The 14699-nt window shown below is 37.6% G+C and overlaps 2 protein-coding genes across 2 annotated transcripts; one reads left to right on the top strand and one right to left on the bottom strand.

Annotated features, from left to right (window-relative positions):
* Nucleotides 1-5255: 5255 nt before the first annotated feature.
* Nucleotides 5256-9302, bottom strand: LOC116247315 (uncharacterized). Its single transcript, XM_031619428.2, has 4 exons — nt 8536-9302; nt 7237-7907; nt 6400-6596; nt 5256-5793 (listed from the first exon to the last, which is right to left on the bottom strand). Exons 1-4 carry the CDS (start codon nt 9137-9139, stop codon nt 5415-5417), a joined length of 1851 nt encoding a protein of 616 aa, XP_031475288.1. The 5' UTR covers nt 9140-9302; the 3' UTR covers nt 5256-5414.
* A 3190-nt stretch (nt 9303-12492) lies between these two features.
* On the top strand, nt 12493-12948 carry LOC116261242 (glycine-rich cell wall structural protein-like). Its single transcript, XM_031639952.1, has one exon. It carries the CDS (start codon nt 12493-12495, stop codon nt 12946-12948), a length of 456 nt encoding a protein of 151 aa, XP_031495812.1.
* Nucleotides 12949-14699: the final 1751 nt, after the last annotated feature.

Genomic DNA, 14699 nt, shown 5'->3' with positions numbered 1-14699 from the left:
TGGTGGAGAAATAACATTCCTCATGAAGGAAATAGATCTTCGTTGCATAATCTGATTAGAATTGATGTTTGGAGAAATTGTAGGGATGCATATACTGGCATAGAATGGAAAGGTAGAGATAAGGAGGAAGTTGATATTTGAACTGCTACAGGTTTGGTTTACAGCAGCAATGTAGGAAGTGAGGGGCCGGATTACGTCATTTGTATTGTTAGTCTGCAGAGGAAGAGAAGCAAGATGGTGTGTGTTTTTGTGAATTCTGCTCATAATTGTGGATTGTTAGCACTAAAAAAAAAAAAACGAATCCACCGATGATGCGTAGGAAAACTGGATGTTGGTCAAAGGCTACTTTTACATACGTTCGGCTTTAAATGTCGGTGAAGATTAAATTTGATTCATGTCTTTTCTATCTTTTTATTGTTTTATACTGGAGGTAACCATTTTAGGTTTTTGGTTTCATGTTTTTTTTAAGTTTTACTACAGCTATTTCTACTTGATATAAATGCAATGTACATGGATATGGGTCAATAAAAAAATTAATAAATCATCATTAACACATGAAATTGCATCGATAAATATATTACCCACGTCCAAACCTGTCACTAAAAGTTTTACCAACGCTTGGTAATTATTGGTAAAAGTTTTACCGATACCCACATATGTCAGTAAAAGTTTTTATTAGTGACACGTTTACGGATGTTTTTACCTGTTTTTCAGCATAGTTTCAAAAGATAAAAGCTCTTTTACGCCGCCTTAATCATTTACCTACATGGTAGGAGTTGCAGTGGGTCGAAAATTAATGCATGCAGAGACCAAGATACGGCCTATGAAGTGGCTAACTGTTTCTTCTGTTTCTGTCTTCTCAATGTTGGATCAGAGGTACTTTTTTTAGTGGCTGTCAATGGTGCTTTTAGGGTTGTGAACAGCCGTGCATGGCTGTTTTGCTCTTTCTGACCTTTTTTTTTTTTTAATCCTGTGGATTCTTTGCTGTAGATATATTCTTTTGCTTGCTCAGTAAGGGGAGCCCACTCCCTACGTCTTTTATTGTAAGTGTTTACATGTCTTAGAGTTAGCTTAGGAGTCGTATTTACAGTGTAGGTTAAGAGTCATTGAGTATGATTGTATGTGTAATAACCCAATCATTGCATACCTCCATTTTCTCTAAGGAGTTGCACCATCTATATATCTCTTTTCTTGTTGGTCGAATTTTTGTTTCCAGATCTGCTTAACTTTATTGAGTGCATGGCTTTTATGCTGCTTGAATAGAATATAGACCAGAATAGGTTAATTGCACTGGTTTATTTTATGTTATTAATTTTGGAGTTATCAACAATACAAGTATCGTTAAGCGTTTTGTCTTTATTTTCGTGAGCTGATTTATTATGTTATATTGTTTATTTTTGTCATGGATCAATTTCTTAGTTGCTTTATATTATGTAATTTTGTTGATTGATTGATTTATTTAGATTGTTTTGGTCAGAACATGAACATGAGCTTTACTTATTGGCTTCTTGATTTCTGTTGTGCGTTTTGCATTTGCTTTGCAATGCAGCATGTATTTTGAATGCTCAGCATAAGCATATGCATCTATAATACCAAAGTTATGCGAGGCATTGAATATATGCATCATCATTATTACCGCATGTAGTATTACAGGGTCCATGGCAGGTTCCATGAAGCGTGGAATCTAGTCACATGGCAGTAAGATGGTTCATCTTTATTTTATTATTTTCTAATAATTACCTAGATCATTAATTTGAATTTCCAAAATATTAGGTTTTGTATTTCAGAAAGTTTGTGGGGGAGATTCTTAATGTAGCCTGAAAACAGTTTATAAGTCTAAGCTACATAAAATAAACTCCAAAAAAAGAAAAGAGGTTATGCCATGGTTAGCAAACTCTGTGAGTTAACACCGGAATCACCGAACTCAACTCTAATCAGCTACGTACTAGGTCACAAATGAGTTAAATTCATGAAACACTAGAACTGGTGTCTCATAAATATGCATAATTTTTGGAGTAGATTTATGGGACATTCTCAGAACATCTCTACTGCCCAATGACTTCAAAAGGTGAGGAGAAGTCGCTCACTTGCTCTCTCTATCGTTCTCCTAAGTCTCTCTGTTGGGCACCAAGGCCTTCAATGACCCTCAAAAAATTGGGGGTTTTGGGGGTCTCTATGTGTGTGTGTGTGTCTCTCTCTCTCTCTCTCTCGTATTCCATCACACTGCAGCTTCCCTTTTGAGACCTACATTGGTTGGGTTCCTATGGTTTTCTAATGTTGGTTTCCCATTTTCCACTTATATTAACTTTTCTTTTGAGTAGTTGAGGAAAAAATTCATGGAAAGTAAAAAAAGCCTCTCCTTTTTTTGCTATTATTGTATTTCTTGGGAGGAGAATGATGAAAGGCTTCTGCTTCAGCAAGGTATATTGAAAGAACACCAGCAAACACCCTTTTGCTTTCCTTCATTTCGGATAGAAGGTGTTGTATAATTGACTGTTGTATGTGCATGCTAATGTTGTGGGCAAAGATAAGACAGTTATGAAAATATTGGAATGGTTCTCAAGAAGAGATAAACCAAATGAAAACGAAAAAGCGAGAAGAAAATCTTTCCAAATGTAGAGATTACTTTTCCATTATTGTCTTCTAAAATCAAGAGATGTTTTTCTATTTATTGTCTCTCTTCTACTTTGTAATCAAGGCCAACGATGGCTTTCTATGGTGAAAAATCATGCGTATTAATGAATAGTCCTTTGTTCTGCCTTACTATTTTGAACTTTCAACAAACACCCTCTTAGAAAAGAAGGGAAGCTTGCCGGTGCTATCTCAATATACCTTGCTGAAGCAGAATCCTTTCTCCATCCTACCAAAGAAAATACTAACAAAGAACAAAGAGGTTTCTTTACTTCCCTCAATTTTTTTTCTTCAAGTATTCGAAGAAAAACTAGCAGTCTCGGCAATAAATAGGAATAAAACCATAGAAACTTAGCCAATGTAGGTCTCAAAAGGGATGCAATATGGTGGAGACAGAGAGAGAGAGAGAGAAAGAGAGAAGAGAGAGAAGAGAGAGATTTTTTTCTTAAAAAATATATTTTAAAAAACCGTACATACAACACCCTTGAATGATGTTAAAGAACATAAGAAATAACAAAAATATGAGATTTGTCTTGGTATTTCACCATGGAAGGTCACCATCGACCTTAAAGATCAAGGGTGTGAGGTTTGATATTTGTATTATTTATTTTCTCTAGTCTTCATGTATTTCTCCTAATCTCTTTTTTTTTGCAACTCTAGGTCGATGACCCTCCTTATTCATAACGATGCCACTATTATTTTTATTGACATCTTTAGTGCCATGGATATCATTCCCTTATGGGTCACAATATTATCTTTATCAATAATAACCTTCCTTTCGTTGGGAAGATCCTGTTTGACAATATTGGATACATTGCATAATGCTTTCTGTTTTCATTTATTCCTCAAACTTGAATACTTATTTGAAGTCTAAAAGATATTTCAACTTATTTTCTTGCAATGTCAGGTTGATAACCATCCTTGTTGATAACAACTCCACTAATATTTTTGTTGGCATTGTTACCTCTACAGATATCATTTCTTTATGGGTCATAGCATTATCTTTAACAATACTTACATTCTTTTTTTTGTTGTGAAGATCTTGTTTGATAACATTAGATATTTTATATAGCATCAAAAAATTTCACCCTCCCTTACATCGGATAACGTATTCAGAAAGTCCAAATTTACCTATGAAAATTTTGGTGAAGTTGGATCAAGTCGTCACTTTGTTGAAGAAGCCTCATCATCTGGGGCCTTCCATAGAAGTGTAAATCTTCTTAAGCAATGTTAAACAAATATACAATAACAAAAAAAGAGATTTAAAACATAAAAATAACAAAACTAAGATATCTAACGTGGGTTTTCACCACAGAAGACTACCATCAACCTTATGCATCGATAATGTGACAAATGATATCTAAACTTTCTTTGTTTACGATAATTTCTAGATATTTCTCCAGATTTTTTTGCCAAGTCGATGAACCATTTTGTTGATAACAATGCCATCATTATTGTTTGTGGCATCTTTATATCCCCAGATATCATTTCCTTATAAATTACAGCATTAACCTTGACAAGGACAACCTTGTTTTTCTTGTACAACCTTAATCCTTGCAATAGAACCTTCAGAGAAGAGAAACATCTTATCAACATAAAGAATCAAGGAGGCGCTAGTAATAATTATGCCAAGATGAGGACCCCCCTCTCTCCCACATACGCGCACACACACGCACACATTATATTAACTTAATAGCATACATTACAATCTATGTCACATAGGTGCAAGTACATGTGAGGATGCAGATACAGACATTTTCAGAAAAACTTGGGTATTGGTATATATATATATATATATATATATATATATATATATATATATATATATATATATATATATATATATATATATATATATATATATGTATATATAATTCAAACAAACAAAACAACACATTCATGAATCAAAATGTATAAATTATGGAGAATAAACTATTGAACAAAGTATGAAAGTGTCAAACATAATAAAAATCCAAAAAAGAAAAAAAAAACCTAATTTTGGACAGAAATAGACTTAGTCAATGTTGAGCAAGTCTAAACAAAAGACAGATAAGGTCCCGGATACGTTGACTATATTTGGGTTGACTGTATCTGCTACAGTGTTGACTGTACCTAAGACGTACCCACGGGTGATACGGGTACTAGTACAGTATCCGTGTGATAATAGGCCTGCCATTGATTAGAAACATGAGAAAAGCAGCGGACGGCATCTTTTATGAATCAATCGGCACACAAAAAGGCCAAAAGGCCTCCTAAGCCTACACAAATCTGCTGTCGTATAACTGACCATTTGATACAATCTAAAGCACCTTCCTTATTTACATGAACATTTGGCCAGGCCATTGTGCTATATCGCTGAACAAGGCTGTCTGTAATCTTAAGCAGAAGAGGACTAAGTAACACATCAAGATGCACAACAACTTGCTGCCAGCATAATGTCCTTCCAAGTTACAATACTACTGCCATCTTGTCAACATGCAGGACAAAACATCGCAGTTTGAAGGAAATGAAAATGAAAGTTTCTATTGCAGGAAAGATATCTTTGAGTAGATTGTTGTACATGCCATAAAACTTTTATATTCCTTGTCAACATATTATTTGGGAAGTTGGAAAACTAGGCACACTTGACAATAAGAGTACGACAAGATTATATTGTTTCTGCTAGCATATAGTGATCTCCAAGTAATGATATCATGCCTATTTTACAACTCTACAGGAATTCCAGATGCTGAAAGCAAGAACCGAAGGTCAAAATTCAAATAGAACAACACACTTTCTGCAGCTCAGAGTTCAGTCCTCTTTGGCTTCTGAACTTGCCTCAATTGCTCAGAATTCTCATAGCAGTGTTCAAAACCATAATGGGGGTACTTCTCATACCAGGTCTCTTGCTGCACATGAGTGTCCCAATGCTCGCCACTGCTGCTCTTTCCATACTTATGTATCCAACCAGAGCCATTGTGCCTTTCACCCCAAGTGCGGTTCCAGTGTTCTCCATGTGCTCCTTGCCACCATGTCTCTCCTTGCTTCACTCCGTGTCCATTGTCATCAAATGACTCATCCCACTTGTCACCCCATTTTGTCCATCCATCATCCTCTAGTCGTTCAGCCCACTTGTCTGTGTATTTCATGCTACTGCCCCTGCCATTGTACTTCTCTCCCCACCTGCTCAAGGAAAGGAATGCAAAAAATATGAATGTTTTCAAGCAGCTTAACACTTCTCAAAAGTAAACAACTGTCTTTTCTTGTTATGACAATTTAAGCATACCATAATGCAGAGTGGTGCACTGTAGAGTGACAAATACGGCATCAGCATGTTAATTCACAGGTCTTACAAGATTTAAGCAACCTTTCAAGAAGTTCTTAGTTGTGTCATAGAGGGATGTACTCAAGTAAGCATGAGATTCAGGAATTTTGTTTCTAGAGTTCAAGTGCTTAATAGATCGCAAAAACTTTTCTAATCCGTGCTTGCCCTATTTTACTATATCAACAAATACCTTTCGGCAGAGCATCTAGAAGGACTTTTAGCCTTGAATGCTAGAGTTTTTACCAAAGCTGCTGAATGACCTCAGAGAAGAAAGACGAAGTGCATCTACTTTCTCTTTCACCCAAACAAGTAAAGCTCCAACAATGTTAGTTCTGCTAGACTTACTCTTCAGCACACAAGCAGGCACAGCATTTAATTCTTGCAAGCATGTGACAGAGAAAACAAAGGAGGAACGTAAGAGAAGAAAACATGTTCAAGGAGCTCTCCTTTCAGACGGACTATACCTTTCGTGCCAGACATGAGCATGGCCCGCCTTCAAGGGTGTAAATGGGTCTATGCAGCACCACTTATGAGCCCACTTCTCGGCAAAACCTGAGGCATCATAGCGCTCCCACCATTTTTCCTGCCACTCTTCATTTTTGCCATTCTTACCCCATTTATCTGCAGTCTTCTCAATATTCAAAAGCCCAGTTTTGATATCCTGCAAAAAGTTCATTCGCACCAACATTAGAATGTGAACTAATCAGGTTTCACTTGGTCCTTGAAAAATCAAATACCAAGTTACCAACATTTTTAGTGCCATCATTTCTCATAAAATCAGAACTTTCGCCTATTAGAAATACAAAGCATAACCATCAAGATATATCAAGCTTTGTGCAAAGGTAATTACTATCCTTGAAGTCTAACCCTTTAACAGGATCGACCTTTGAGGTCATATTTGTTGGCGTAAAAGCTGTATGCTTGCATTAAAAGGAGCACTGTTTTTATTAAATTTGTCAAATTTTTTCCTCTACAGTTAGACGTCCTTAAAATTTCGAAGTCTTGCTGTATAGAGATCATTGCACATGGAAAAATGAGCTTCCGATTGCCAGGGTAAGGGACAATGTGATTACAGCATGTTGGATGATGCTTCTCAGTTATTTAAAGATAACGAGAAGCATTAGTTAGGGTTAGTGATTTCCTAGAAAATATCAACTAAACTTCTATTTAGGTTATGTGGAACAACTATTTTAATCTAACGCATTGAATTTTCCAAGTCTTTCTGTCCGTGTGTGTGCATCCATGCGTATGAAAAATTTTAAGAAATTCAGGCCAAAACTTAATTGGAGCTCTGATTTCACCTGCCACATTGACTCCCTCCAGTATTCGCGCCAAACATTTCCTGCAGCATCACGTCCTGACTTCTCAGAACCAAGCTCTTTGTAATCTTGATCTGACGCCTCCCAATACTTCTCTTCCCACTCCACATCTTTACTAGCACTGATTCCCCTCAATAGAGTCCACCTGCAAACCACCCCATCAGCTCTCTGCTCCACGCCAGTCTCTCTCCACCACCTTGATCCGTCTTCATTCTCTCCATGGGTTGATGCCTCTTCATGACTACCAAGAACGGAAGCAGCTACAGCAGAATTTGTAGAAAACACTGCATCAACGCTGTCTTCTGAATGAGAAGGTACCTCAAAACTTGATTCTGTTACATTGACTTCCACAAGAGATTGGAGTGGTGGAAGAGGTGGATTGTGTTTACTATGGAATGGCTCCAAGACCTTACTTTCAAAGGGAATGGATATTGAGTCAATTGACCTCTCCTTCTCCATCACAGGTGCAATAGGATCAGAAGCAGAATACTTCACTTTTTCAGCTTTCAGATGTAGTGCATCATCAGAAACAGGCTTAGCATCTATAGGAGGAGACCAAGACCAAAAATCTGGACCAGGGGCTCTGCTTTTTGAGGTTTCTGATTGAGGGACGGCATTAGAGATAACGCCAGATGGATTGCCACCAAGTAATCCTGCCAAAAAAACAAAATCCGTGAACCTGCCTGTCAGTGAACCCGACAAGTCCAAAGGTTATAGCTTGCGAATGGGGATTTGCACATTCCATGGCAAAGGAGGTAATGGATATCTTTGGGCAAACAGCAACAGCTCGTGTTTGCATTAAAGGCAACTAGGAAATAAGCAATTAAATAAACGGGGAACTGACACTGACATATCTAAGCAACACAAACAACAGTTCAACGAACATCAAAATGAAGTTCGAAGTCGCAGAAACCAAGAAATGGCATTTAGGAAGGAACCATAGAAGCAATCAATCGGCACATTCTAATTTCAAAATATTTCTTCTAAACAAGCCAAATATTCAACTTAAGAATCCACAACGACAGGAAATGTTTATAAGCATCATTTCCAGCTAATCGGAGGAGCAATCCAGCTCTAACGAAATGAAAAGTACAAGGAAATAATTGGATAGGTATAATAATTTGGAAGCAATCCACTATATATGCTGACCCAAAAAATATTATCCAAAGAACAAGAAGACATCTTGATTCAAAAGAAAAAGGAAAATATCAGTGCAGGATTAGAGATCAAAAGAACCATTCTCGATTAAAAGAAAAGATCTCCCCCAAAAAAGAAACGTACCTTCTCCGCCACTGGAACCCATCCGAGAATTCGATCCCGTCCGCCTTAAAGCAGAACCCTTCGAACCAGAGAAACCATCTGACAATGGCCTCTCTGAGAGTATTGCTCTTGCTGCTGCAATAGCTGCGGATGCCCGATCGATCACCTGGAGCCTCTGCACCTTGTCCCTTTCCTCAACCGGAACTTCCAAAATCTTCTTGAATTGCTCGCTCTTCTTCTCAATATCGTCCCCCGATTCTTCTACGCCGTTGTCTACATGATTATGCTCTGCCGTCTCCATCTCAGTCCTCGCCACGGCCTTCTTCCACATGTGAAGGTAAGAACCCGCATCTTCGGCATCCTGTAAGGCCCTGATCCCAAATTCTTGAGTTCTTTTGCTTCTTAGCAGGGAAAACCGGAGATGGGACTTTGGGAGGAAGGACGAACAATGGTTTATGATAAACTTGGAGGCGGAACGTAGAGGCGGATTGGAGAGATGAAGGTGAATAGAGAGATGGGTGCTATTGGCCATGGTTGAGAGAGAGAGAAAAAGAGGGAGGAGAAGAGATAAAGAGAGAATGGTTGGTCCTTTATAGAGAGAGATGGGTAATGGGTTTTCTTGCATCTGCAGCAAAGAATGGGAATTCCTTCATTGTATAGCAGATTACTTTTGGAAAAGGAGGAGAAGAATCGTCAGATTTGCCGCCACTTTTGCGGAGAGGGAGAGGGAGAGAGAAGGCGGATGCAACGGTAGACTCGTACGGACGGATGCAGCAATCTAACGGTAGTTTGGAAATAAGCAAACAGTGGATAATGAGAGAAAAAATTCCTTTTCAAATTTGCAGACAGAAAGAAAAAATTGATAAACGAATAATGGAAGTCTCCCAGGACTCAACAGAAAGGGACAAATTGAAAAAAAAAAGGTTTATATTCCTCATAATTACATTGAAAAAAACAACATTATATAAAATCTGAAAACAGAAATCATATTGAAAACAGAAAAGTTCAACATCGCCATATTGAAGTTACTCCCAAGGACGAGAAAATTCCTCACATTAGCTTTCAACTTTTTCTCAAAACTGGTGAGAGTTGTTATTTTGAAAAGACCTCTCGAGCCTTGTCCTGATTCAAATTTCCGTTTGGTTCACTTTTATTAATCGACACAAGTGTCATGCTAGCTTTCGCTAAGGCGCCGCTGCGTCGAACATCAAATGTCCTAGTTAGCAGTATTGTCGTTATGAAACTTTATTGGTCCTTAAATTTATACGATATCGGGCATTTCATATCCATGATCACATGACTTCGAAGAACATGATCACATGACTTAGAAGAACGTAACATAGTTAGGTAGGCTGGTGAATCAGTAAAAGTCGAAGTATTAGTTTGATTTTCGTAAGTGCTATTCATTTGGACTATAAATAATAGGTTTGTGAAAAAAAGGAAGAAGCTTCAACCACTTTGAAAAATGTTCTAGTTAATGGATATCTCACTTGTCACCCAAGTATCAAAGCATAACTAAACCTTTAATATTTGATCAAACAAGTACTAAGCTCACTCATCAACTAAGACCATAAGATGAGAGCTAGGACTTTCTCATATTTTGAGGAAGGTATCACATTTCTCTACCAAATTGCACTTTTTTTTGTCTCTCTTACTTTTTTAAGGAGTTTGGCATAATTTGTTATATCATGGATTGCTGGTAAAGCGGTAAGTCGTTACTTAGTTGGATCTTTGTGAACACCAGCCTCTTAAGCAGCTATATAGACAAATCAGGGGTGGAGCTACCCTGCTTGTGTGGGCAGTTGTCTACACAAACATACCCAACAAAAAATTATTTATTTACATCTTAATTACTCTCATTTATTTACTTATCGATTATTTACTTATTTGTATATAATGTTCCAGATCTTTTTTTTTTTTGGTGCATTTGAGTAATCTGAAATTTTTGAATTAGCACTTCTCTTACTCCACATTCATCCCAATGCTTCTTGGCATAAATCTTCAAAGTAGCTAACGTAAGGGCGTTTCTTAACATGAAAAATGCATTCTATAGATGCAACGTTTTTGTATGTGTTTGAAAAATAGAATACTTCAGGGTTGTTTGGCAATAAGAACAATTTGTTACTGTTTTAAAAATATGCCTCAAGATGTATTAAAAGCTACAATATAGCGAATCTTTGTAATATATTCATAACAAACTTACTGCTCTCCTTACCAATTAGCCCCTTCGTTTCATAGATTATGGCATCCCTCTTACTAAATGCCACCTAAGGGGTGCATTAGGTATACAAATGCAATGAACTAAAGCCAAAGAGGGCTAAATCAACATCAGCCTGCATGATTTCTATGATCCACCCTTCCATGACATGAATCTTATTGGTCCGCCAACAAAAGAGGTGGTTCAAACTCTATACAATTAAGGAGTGTTCCGTAACAGGTTGTTTGGCATCAAGGACACTATAAAAATGACTCATGAATCTTTTTCAAGGATAGAGCAAGTTCATAAAACGCTAAAACTGGTGTCTCGTAAATTTATCTCTAAATTGGAACATATACAGGAGACACTTTCAGTGTATTCTTGCTACCAAACAATCCCTTTAAAAGACAATTTGGCATTCATAACCGGTTTCAACGGATTTTGTCTTAAATTTTGAGAAGATTCATGAAACACTATGCTATAAGGTTTCATAAATCTACTCCAACTTTCAAGCAGTTTCATTAGACATTAACAACTTGCTACTAGTGCCAAGCTGCCTCTAATAGGAACGATGTATCCTAAATAACATACCATTTAAATGTGTTGTTCAAGTCTTAGTTGTCTCTTATTGCTCTCTTTCTTCAAATGTTTGGAAAAGAGAAAAAATGTTCAATCTCATTTATCTCAATGTCTAAAAAGGAGAATTGCCTGTGAGAATCAAGCAATAAATATATTGATGCCCCTTGCAAGAAGAAGTCCAAACAAAAAGACAGAGTCTCATCTCGTGCTAGGGCTGAGCCAAGGGGACCTTAGCACCTAAAAAAAAAAAAGAAAAACTATTTTTATTTCATATGTAAATTTTTTATATAAAATTTTTAAAAAATAATATTTCAAATCCCTATCAAAGATTTTGAAAGTATAATTAGGCCTTCCTCATGGCTGGCTCTGCCCCCACTCCAGTCCCTGCTCGACTAAGCTACTGCAATAATTCAAATACAGATTCTAATCGGATGAAACCAGCCACAGCGATACATGATTAATTTGAAACCTCAACTTCAGACGTAGAATCACATGCGTACTTGAATCTTGGAAGCAAATACTGGTTAAAGCTTCAATATTCTTAGGATTTCTAGCGGTTCCAGATTTGTCACGATACCCAGGCGTCGCAGCAGGGCCGGAGGGAATGTGGTCTGCTTGCTTACACATGACACTATCTACCCTGGCCAATGAAAAAAAAATTACATTGAAAAAAATAATTTTTTTTTAATTACGCCATGTATTTTTTGGATTTGAATTCAATTTTGCTCTACCCGAATTCAGAGGTTGATATGTCGACTCACCCCGCCTTTGCATCGCAGGAACCACTCAAATCAACCCAGTGAATTCAATCTGGTCCAGGAAAGGGTATCCAAAATCCAACCCGTAATCCAGGAACGTGGTTAGTTTCATACTCCGTCTTTGTAAAGAGACTCTCTTTGGTAAGAAGTCGCGGGAGTTTTCGCCATATTCGGGAACTGACAATTAATCCAACTCCGTTCGTGAACTCAAGTTGCCAAAAGACCGACCACTTTCACGAATTCGAAAGTTTGTATCTCAGGAACTTTAAAGATCTGTTGAATCTACAAAGCCAAGAGGTCATTTGTTTCTTAGAGGAAAGCTTCTACCAACGTTATCGCGATGCTTTCTAAATTTACGGGGATTTCAGGATCAGCCAAACAGGGCCTACGAGCATCTACTGGAGGAAAACAGGAAAAAAAAAATTCTAGAACTTTAACAAACCCATGACAAGAGACAAGGTATACGCCCACCCAGGCGGCTTTATCTCCGGCGGCACTATATCCGGCGGAGGCACGGGAATGTCTGGAAACGGCGGCGATGGTATAGGCGGCACCGGCGGCACGACATCGGGTGGCGAAACCGGCGGGACGTCCGGTCCCGGAGGCGACGGCACCGGTGGTTTGGGGAAGTCGGGTCCTGGAGTTGGCGGCGGTGGCAATGGATCGTCAATTCCCGGCGGAGGCCACACATCAGGCTTGGTCGTGAGCACGCTGAAAGTCCAGGACTCGAGCAGAGGCATCGCCGGCGTGCCCGTTTCCGGCTTGCATGGAGTTGAGAGAGTCCGGAGGATGCGTCTGCTGGTGGTTCGAAGCGGCGGCATGGCGGAAGGTACAGGGACGTACTTTCCGAAAATGGTGATGCTCAAGGTGGAAGACGCCATTGTAAAGCCGAGCGACTGAGAGGGGAGGAAGGTGTTAGGAGGAGAACATTGCCTGTGTACACGTGTTACGACGATAGATTCCTTTTCTCCACGTGGCAGCATATAAGTCAACCACGTATCTTATGGGGGTGGTCGCCCCAGCATGGTATTACGAACGACCCACCTCTTATTGAAAAAGAGATTCATAACGTTAAAATTCCGATTACTTGAAATATCGTATATTAATTTATTTTTGGTAACGAGAGTTCGTTCTCTATCTCTCTCTCTCTCGTTTAGATGCATGAAAGTTTATAAGGACCTTAAATCTATAATAACATCGAAAAAATTAGGTTTATATCCTTTCCCAGATTAAATGTTTATTGCAAATTACTCAATTCATAGAGAGAGAGAGTTAGTCATTATCATATTATATGTGACAAAATCTAAGATCTTCTAGTTCATACTTTTATACCATTACAGCATTACTTAACAGCTTAATATATGCAAGTTTTTTTTATGATTTTCGAAATATGTGTAAGGTTCAAATTCTATCACTTTCATGATCTTCAGCACTTCTCACAAACAAGGGATCTTTAGACTTAATAAGCTTAAAAATTGAGTTATATCCACAGTTTAGTTCGATTCCTTAATCAACTTGAATTTAATTTCATTATAAAATCTCCACATAAAATAAATACTCTTAATAAATTTCCAGATTACTTTCTAAAATATAATAAACTTAAGATCAGAGGGCAGCTCACCAAATCTGCTCCAAATCTAATAGTCGTGGATCTTCAGTGAGTGATGATTGGATCTGACCCTGTCCTTTTCTGTACCTTTACCGCGTGTTTGGTCTGCCGGGGCCCACACTACATTCTTTTGGACCCAGTCAAACCTTTTGGGACCCGCAATCCAAGGATCCACCGAGCGTACTGCTTTGTCTCTTTTGTTTTGTGTGCCCCATGACATTCCCACCTCAATCGTCAGTGTAATCATCTAAGAAACAAGCCCCTCATCGCCGGGCGACACGTTTCGAGGTCAGTCTGCTTTTTTTTAATCTTCCTTGCCGTATCATGTAGCAGTTGTTCTGATTTTATAAATGACGAGCTTATCTTTTCCCGAATTTGTTAAAAACAACCTGTTTTAGAAGATCATCATTTATTTTAACCAAATTATAGCTTCAAAATTTTAATAGAAGCTGAAATATAGTTTTTAAAATTTTTAATATAGGATAAGCTAAACTTTTAATATATATTTATTTATTTATTTTTTAAAATCCAGAAAAGGACCACGGCCCCTCCCGCTCCTAGTCCCTCGTTCAAGTATTTACTACCATTTTCCTTTATAAGTTTCTAAATAAGAATAAGATCTGCTTTATTTTTACTTAAATACATTTGTTTACCTTCTAGAAGCATATAACTTCCAAAATACCTAGCCATTAGTCATTGTTTTATAAGGACATTAGAAACTTGGGAAAATCTCATAAGTTGTCATTTATTTGCTGTAAACATCATGCAATCAATATGTCGATATCTAAGGAATGTCAAAAGTATGCAAGTATCTATCAATCTTCAAAAAATGAAAAACTGCACTTTCAAACAAAACACATCAGGTGAAAGGGGCTTGACTTTGAGGTGTTATCAAGATTCACCACTACATGGAACTTTTTAACAAAATTTTTCAAAAAATTAAAAATAAAATAAGAAACGAAAAACATGTTGTTTTACCAGCCAACCTGAGCTTATCTACTCTAAAATGGAAATTCAAAGGAATAAAAAAATAAAATAAAAT

This window comes from Nymphaea colorata, chromosome 1, assembly GCF_008831285.2.
Source record: "Nymphaea colorata isolate Beijing-Zhang1983 chromosome 1, ASM883128v2, whole genome shotgun sequence".
Lineage (NCBI taxonomy): Eukaryota > Viridiplantae > Streptophyta > Magnoliopsida > Nymphaeales > Nymphaeaceae > Nymphaea > Nymphaea colorata.
The sequence above is the reverse complement of the archived record's forward strand: the minus strand, read 5'-3'. Positions and strand labels throughout refer to the sequence as shown.